Source organism: Leishmania braziliensis, chromosome 33, assembly GCF_000002845.2.
Source record: "Leishmania braziliensis MHOM/BR/75/M2904 complete genome, chromosome 33".
NCBI lineage: Eukaryota > Euglenozoa > Kinetoplastea > Trypanosomatida > Trypanosomatidae > Leishmania > Leishmania braziliensis.
In genome coordinates, this window is record NC_009325.2 from 518,754 (window position 1) to 526,792 (window position 8,039).

The 8,039-nt window shown below is 59.2% G+C and overlaps 3 protein-coding genes across 3 annotated transcripts; all 3 read left to right on the forward strand.

The window, feature by feature from the left end:
• Positions 1-374: 374 nt before the first annotated feature.
• LBRM_33_1490 (conserved hypothetical protein) lies at positions 375-1,352 on the forward strand (the record flags this gene model as incomplete). The annotated part of the gene is made up of 1 exon (XM_001567867.1): positions 375-1,352. The coding sequence occupies one exon, from the start codon at positions 375-377 to the stop codon at positions 1,350-1,352; it is 978 nt and encodes a 325-aa protein (XP_001567917.1).
• A 566-nt stretch (positions 1,353-1,918) lies between these two features.
• On the forward strand, positions 1,919-2,422 carry LBRM_33_1500 (conserved hypothetical protein; the record flags this gene model as incomplete). The annotated part of the gene is made up of 1 exon (XM_001567868.1): positions 1,919-2,422. The coding sequence occupies one exon, from the start codon at positions 1,919-1,921 to the stop codon at positions 2,420-2,422; it is 504 nt and encodes a 167-aa protein (XP_001567918.1).
• Positions 2,423-4,512: 2,090 nt separating this feature from the next.
• On the forward strand, positions 4,513-6,282 carry LBRM_33_1510 (conserved hypothetical protein; the record flags this gene model as incomplete). Its single annotated transcript, XM_001567869.1, has 1 exon — positions 4,513-6,282. One exon carries the CDS (start codon positions 4,513-4,515, stop codon positions 6,280-6,282), a length of 1,770 nt encoding a protein of 589 aa, XP_001567919.1.
• Positions 6,283-8,039: the final 1,757 nt, after the last annotated feature.

The following is an 8,039-nucleotide window of genomic DNA, read 5'->3' on the forward strand; positions in this document are numbered from 1 at the left end:
CAAAAAAGAAGAGAGGTGGAAAAGGGATGTCCCACGCGCGAGGCCGGTCTCCATAGGACACTGCGCGCATCAAGAGAACGTTCAAGGCCAGCTAAGAGGCGTTGCAGCGCATCAAGTCAGTGAGGTGCTCCTCCCCGTGCGCCTGGCCTGGACATCTCTTGTGCCCCGCCGCCCGCCCTTCCACTCTGGCATGAAATCCCACTCGCTTTCTCGTGCGTCAAAGTTGTCTGCCTTCGTCCATTGCCTCCTCCATTGCCTCCACCCTTGCTCCTGCCCCCCCCCTCCCTCCTCTCTTTGCGACTTTGACTCCCGCTGGCCACCATCACACGAGTCCTGCACGCCCACAGCAAGAAAGCAGCTGTCCTATCCAAAGCATGCCACGGAGGAGTGCATCTGTGGTGCCCTGCCTCATCCTCCTTCTCCAGGCACCGCTCATCGCAAGTCGACAGCACACATCTCTGTGGCGCTTTGGGGTGTCGACAGCATCGCTGAACACTGTTCTCCTCGGCCGCAGCAGCAGCGTCTCTGCGGTGGCGTGCAGCTGCCCGTCCTTCCAGCGTGCGCACATTCGTACGGTCATTCCTCCTCGTCCGGCAGTAACAACCCTTGTGTACCTCAATCACTCTGGTCGAGCAGTGCGCACCGGCGTCGAGACAGACCTCTCGCTCATCCGCACCCGTGACAACAAGTTCTACCTGCAGCGAGTGCTGCCCAACGGGGAAGTGGTGCGGTGGTTAGCGCCTGGTCTCAACTACCTCAAGAACGTCACCAACTTTGAAACGTACGCGCTCAACGAGATCGATGAGAACGGCGGCATTATTATACCGGCCGATGTGATGCCGACGGTGGCCCACGACCCGCCGGGATTACTCGACGCTGTCTTCTATATTACAAAACTTGAGGCGACTAGCAAGTTCACACGAAAAGATCGCCGTCGCTGGCACCGCCGCCTCTTCGCTCATTGGAAAGAAAGCCCCGAGAAGTACCTCAACCACACGTTGGGCACCTACGGCATTGCATTCCTTGTGCTGCTTTGGGTCTGCGTGCGTGGTTTCCACAGCATCAAGAACCAGAAGCCGTTCTGGGATGTCAACGTCTACGGCCGCACTGACGAGGAGCGAGAGCGTACGGACCCGTGGCTGCGGCTGAAGCGCTTCTCGGAGCGCCACCCCGAGCATGAAGGAGTGGACATGTCCGTCACGATGTTATCGCCTGGCCAATCTCGACTGTCGAGTGCGCGGTCCGAGCTGCGCGAGTCGGACTTCACCGACCCGCACTACCACAGCGAGTTCTGGTGGAAGGTACGGCACTGCTACTACTATGGTCACTGGCCAAAGGGCATGGCAGAGTAGCCGGGAAGTTTGAACGCGCGAACGCAAGCGCTCACGCACCCGTGTAGGGTATGTGGGTGTCTGCGTTCTTGGCGAACAAAAATGCGTTGATGAAGATCGCTAGCTCCTCTGTACGGAAAGTGTCTCCGTGCCCCCGCGCATCCAGAAGGAGAGGAAGGCTGTCTCATGCGATGCCTCGTACCAAGTATTCACGTGCACAAACCGATCGAGCAAAATGAAAAGAAAAAAAGGAGACAAACATAGAAATGACCAACGAGAGAACTTACGCTGAAAGCAGCTACAGGCCGACGCGCGCACTGTGGCCCTCGTTTTTCTTCTTCAGCTACTTATGTTCGCACGTGTAAGCGGCAGCATCAGCAGTGCCCCCTCCCCGCCGCCCCCCCCCCCCTCTCTCTCTCTCTCTGAAGTGAAATGTGAATGTCACGGATGTATGTGGAGCGCTGCACATTTTCTCCCCATCGTCAGATCCACACCTCTTCTGCTTGGACACCACCACAACACGCAACATGCACACGCCTCAAATGAAACACTCAGCACCCAAAAGATCGTGAAGAAGAAAAGGAGCGATGTCCATGACTCAGAACATTGTGCGGCGCATCTTCGGCGACCGAAAGCTGCCAGAGAACTTGTCAACTGAGGAGTATGACAAGTACATGCAGGACAACTTCCCAAAGTGGATGAAGGAGTTCGAGGACGGCGGCTTCCTCGAGAAAACGAAGCTGCCGCCCATCAAGAGTGAGGAGGAGTTTATCGCAAAGCTGCAGGAGCACAAGGACGAGTTGATGGTGATCAAGTACTGGAAGCACGGGTGCATCCCTTGTCTGACGTTTGCGGAAATGTACAAGGAGGCGGCCGAGAGGTGCACCAAGGCGAAAAAGAAGGTTGTGTGGTACAGCGTCGACACCAAGGCGGTGAGCACACGGCAGCTCATCGACTACCAGCTCATCTCCGGCACCCCCACCATTCAAACCTTCACGGGCCGGAAGCAGGTGGGCAACGAAATCAGGGCCGTGAACACGGAGGAGTTGCTGGAAGAGCTTGACAAGCGCATCCCCAAGCCAGTATTGTAATGAGGTGAGCTGCCGTCTGTGCATGCCAGCGCTGCCGCGTTCTCGTTGTGCACGGAGGGTGCGAGGATAGGTGGGCAGCGATGAGTCTGTGCCCGTGCCGGCATCTCGCTCCTCCTTGGAGTTCGTGTTCTACTTCTCTTGTCCACGGCTGGTCCTGTCGCAGCTGTCACCGTGTGAGCCAGGTAGCGGGTGTGCCGCTGCTGCTGCTACTGAGCGCGCCGTCATCACACCTCTTGGCGGAACCATAAAGCGAGCAAAGCAAATATAGCACGTCTTATACATGCAGAAGACGGTGCAAGCGGAGAAGGCCTGTGGTATCTCCCTCCTCCCCTCCTCCTCATGTACACGTTGCGTCGGGGTCCTGGCACATGGCAGACGCGCGAGACACAGCAAGTGCAATGGCCCCCTCCCTCCCCCTTCTCTCCGCTTCGCCACGGCCCCCTGTGAAAGCAACTCAGCCATTTCTTTTGCAGTCGGCTCTCCCTCTCTCCCCTCGCGTGTTTCGCACAGTTCTCTCTCATCCTGCTTCGGCCCCTTCTTGCACGCAGGCGCATGGTGCTCAGGTGTATCTTCTCTCTAAACCGCCGTCCCACCTCGAACCGAGAGCGTTCCTGAAGCACCACCCCCACTGGCTTGTTTGGCACTGCCTCGCACACCACTACGCCGCCCTCCCCTGCCTCTAAGCCTTACCCAAGCATGCGCATACACGCGATTTCACCCATACGCAATTTGGCTATCAGCAGCCCCTTATTCGCCCCCTGTCTTGCTTGTTCTCGTGTGAATCGACGCAACGCGCTTCATACCTTCGCTCTTGTTCCTGTTTCTCGCCCTGCGCCTTCTTTTCCTCCGTTGCTTCTACGCCCTGATGACGGAGAACTCCTCAGCGTGCTACCGCTCTGCAGTACCCCACACAGAGTGGGAATGTCAAGCAGCTCCCCCCTCTCTCCCTGTCAATACCAAGCCACTTCAAGCGATGGCAGGGCCACGCACCTATGACGTAGGGAAGCCAAGAGCGCTTCCTCGCTATTGACGCCGGCGGTCATGTCCTTGGATGGCGTTGAGTCGGAGAAGCCTGCGGCAGGGAACACGTTTACACCACCCATGGGATGAACAGAGCGTCGACGTGACACGAGCGTATTTCCTTTGGCCATCGCTGTCTACTGGTGTGGGGAACGTGAGCCACCCCGAACAACGCACCAGGTGACGACTGGCATCATGGGAGCGGCTGTGAAGCGACCTTCAGAGCGGGAGTGAGCGGAGCGTGAGGCAGTGGACGTGTTCGGATGGCAAGGAGTGGGCGTGCTGGAAACAACAAACAAGTGCCTCACTCCGACACACACACACGTACGTACATCCTACACGTGTGCGCAGAGCGCTCTCCTTTTCGATTCGATTTCCTCCTCAGTCACCTCTCCCTCAGCACAACCGTCACTTTCACTCATTAATGCATCCGGAGGGGCTCTCCTCCCCTTCTCCCCCTTCCGCCTCCTATGGGTGCGCCCCACAGGCACAGCGGCAAAAAGGGTAATCGAGAAGGAAGCAGCGATACCTTAAGGACTTGAAGGGCGGGCGAAGAACGAAGAACAAAAAAAACGTGTGGTGCCCATCACGCGTGCGCCACACAAAGAGCGCGGCCGTGCTCATATCGGTGCAGCAGCTGATGTACCCCCTTTTAGAGGTCGCTCTCTCTCTCCCCCCCCCTCTCCTTCCTCTCACGAAAAGGTCTCCCTGCTTCCCTCCCCCCTTCCCTCACCAAAGAAAAGGAAGTGCGGGGGATGTTTTTCGCGCCGCGCGTTGTTTACGCGTAACACTCATCCATTAACTGCGCTGGCCCGCCTGCCCCACCCCACCATTCCATTTCATTCTTGACTGTGTATGGGTATTCTCACTTATGTTTGTTTTTCGTCTAGTCGTCTTGAAGTGACGGCGTGTGAAGTTGTACTGTGCCGCTGCGGGAGGGGGGAGGGGAGGAGGTAGTGCTTTGGAAAAGACGCGCACTGCCACTGGTGCGGGTTGACTTCGCTTTCTCTTTCCCTCGATCTCGGCCTGTCTCGTACTAAGTGCTTGATGTATCGGACTGTGTAGACGAGATGCCGCCGCCGTCGCTGTTGTGTGGCAGATGCGGGGGAAGTGAGTCCGGTAGTGACAGCCTCAGCGTTGACACCTGCGGTAGCTGCGCCTCTGTCACGTTCGCCATGGTCGAGCCCACCATGACCGATGGGCCAATTCTCATCTCAGCTCCCAACTCACCAAGCCGATCATGTGTCGTAGCCGACTTCCACAGCGCTGTCTTTTCCTCCAACACCAGCTTTGCTGGCGGCAACAGCAAGACGGCGGTGTCCGCCACGGCAACGGCAGTGTCGGCAGGTCCTGGACGGTGCACAGAGGCCGCCGACCCAAGCGGCTTCACCTCTGGCGCCCCAGCGACTGCTGCGGCGACTACAGTTGTTGTGAACGTGATGCCCGCCATCATTGGGTACTTTAGTTCTTCCTTCGGCAGTGGCATTTGCGCCTTCTACAGTCGCATCTTTCAAGCGAAGGGGTTTTCTCCGTATGAGATTGGCATCCTCATCTCGGCGAACCCTCTACTAAACATGACACTGCCTCCTGTGCTGAGCTACCTGGCCGACAAGTTCCGCTGTCAGACGGCGATGTTGTTTGTGTGCATCGTCATCGCGACCGTGTCCATGTTCGGGTACACCATCTCCGACAGGCGCGTGCCCACCATATCCTGGTTCCTTGTCATGACTGCCTCGCGCGTCTCGCTGAGCCCGCTCCTTGACCAGCGCATTCTAATGATGTTTCCGAAGCAAGAGCGGTCCAATGCATGGAGCTACGTCCGCTCCTACGCAGCCTACGGCTGGGGCATCGGGGCATTTGTCGCGTCACTTGTCTTCCTGTACACTGGTAGCTGGGTGGCTGTGACCATGCAGTACTTACTCGGCCAGATCGGCTTGGCGTACAGCATGGTGGTGATAAAACCCTACGAGCGAACTGAGCGTGTGCCGGTGCACTTTGTAGAGGTGCTGAAGGTGCTCAGGGCCAACAAGCGGCTGATGCTGTTCTTATTTTCATCGACGATGATGGGCGCTGGATACAGTTTCATCGACAACTTTCTCTTTCTCTTTCTTGGCGAGCTGGGCGGGTCCGAGGTACTGATGGGCTTCACCGTCGTCCTCACCGTCAGTACCGAAATTCCGCTCTTCCAAATGTCGGCGCGGCTGCACCAAACACTCACAGAGCGGCAGATGATGGCAATCGCCATGAGTGTCTGGTCATTCCGGGTAGTGTGCTACACTATGCTAACCAACGCGTGGATGGTGCTGCTTATCGAGCCCCTTCACGGCGTGACCTTTGCCTTCATGTGGCTACCGTCCATGCAGATCGTCTCGCGCGCCTTCCCGCCAAAGCTCTCCAGCTCCGCCACCGGACTACTCTTCACCCTCACAAGCGGCGTCGGCCCGATGATTGGCAACCTGATCGCTGGCACTCTCTACACCTCGGTTGGGCCACGCAAGATGTTCCTGTCCGCGGCAGTTGTCATGATGACTTCCCTGATCCTGTACCAGGTTCTGGACAGCATTCTTGAACGCCGAGGTTTACCAGTGCTGTACGAGCCCGACGCGGGGGAGGCAGTGGCGACCGACCTTGCGGTGATGGAGGTCATGGACCACGCTACGACACAGCAGCCGCGAAAGGAGACCACGTCCGCGTCTGCCGGAGAGGACGAAAACAACGGCAACCGTCGGCGCGGCGCCACCCGTACGATTTCGACCCCACGCATGCAAATGGAGGGCCCTAACGGAGGGCGGCTCAAAGGACAACAAAACGATGTTGCCGAGAACGATCTGCCACCTTAGCCTCCCCGCTACCTCAGCGGGGGGAGGGGAGGGTCGGAGGCAATTTCTCTTTTTTTTTACACGCAATCCTGCCACGGACCACCCCGCAGGTATGCGCGTGCAGCCCGCCGCTGAATCGGGCCATGTGTCTCGCGGGCTCGTCTCGTCCCTCCAACGCGTGCTGCGCGATGGGCGCCGGGCGGGCCTGGGTGGGCGGCGCGCCCTTCCCGCCCGCTGCCCCCACACCTCTGACCCCTGGACGCCTTTTTCTCTGGGTGTGGCGCGCCGTGTCGGCTGCGCTTTGGCAGCGCATGCCTGCGCGCAAAGGGCCTCTGGCGCGTCCCCCAGGAGGGGCTGCGTTGGGCACCCGGCGGCGCCGGGGGGTGGGTGGCGCGGGGCTGGTTGTCCGTTGCCTCGCAAGCGCGGTGTCCCTGTTCCCCCGGTGTGTGGGTGCGGCCGCCCCACGTAGCTGCTGTCGTGGCGTGTCGCAGCACGTAGTGCGGTTGCGGGGGATGCCGGCCGGGCGTCTGGGACCGCCGCTTTTGCCGGCTTGTCGACCCTGCCCTCGTGTTCCAATCCGCGGCGACCAAAAAGACACACGGACACGAGAGGCGCACGCGGTGGGCCCAGCAGCGCCAGAATTGGTGCCCCAATACAGCGCAGTATTCGGCCTTCCATCGCTGTAGGGGCCGTGATGAGCGCCATGGGGAGGGAGAGCGAGTCCGTAGCAACAGCCACACTTGCCTTTCTGTGCCGTAGGTGATGGTGCTGAACTCGCGGCTGGTCCAGCCGCGCTTCTTCACGCTCAGCGCGATAGCTGCAAGCAGGCGGGGCCGCAGTCTCTTGTCGCCGTACCTCTGGGTGTTTTATGGCCCTGAGGCATGGCGGCCGCTCCTTGCCTGATGTCGGTCTGTGCCGCACCACCTGCACACAGTGACTGGGAGAATTTCGTAGAAGGAGAGAGTCCGCCTGGAGCCCGCCAGCGAGTGGGTGCGTGGAAATACAGGAGACCGCCGTGCATGAGAGAGGCGCGTGCGGTGCAGCAGCGCTATAACGTCGAGGGGCTGTAGCTCGCCCTCTTTGAGCAGGTCTCTGGTGTCTGCGTATGTTGTCGCACCCGCGGTGACTGGGGCTGTGCTGACGTGAAAGTACTCAAGGGCTTTCCTGCAGTTTGCGCTGGCGCTGCACCACCACGCAATGGCGCCGCCGGGTGCAGCTTTGATTGAATTAGTGCCATGCACAAAGAGCGGAGGGGATCCGTTGACGGACCCCCTACTCCTGCGAACAGAGACTTCCCCCAGCACAGCAGCTCGAGTCGTGGCTGGGGCAGACAAGCTCTGCAACGTGTCGGTCCGGTGCTCCACCCTCCAGAGGGCGGATTATGGTGTAACTCATGTGACGCCCTTGGGTGGGGTGGATGTAAGGAGTGTGACGCCATCAGCAAAGAAGGCGTGATGCAGCCCGGGTGTGTTGTTGAGCACCACGCCCAGCAAGTCCACCACAATGAGGGAGCAACGAGGGCCCAGAGCCGAGCCCTGCGGGACCCTGAATGCAAACTCGGCTATCTTGGATTTTGTCGTGTGGAGGCGAATGCAGGCGCGACGACTACCCAGCGACATTCATGATCCAGGGAGTGTGGTGCGCCTCTACGCTAGACTTATTCAGAGCCGCGATGATTACTCCGTGATCTACCACACCACACGCGCGAGCGAGGTCTACAAACGATGCTACGATCGTCCTACCTGGCTGACGCGGGGCTACGTTCTGGAGGAGCAAGC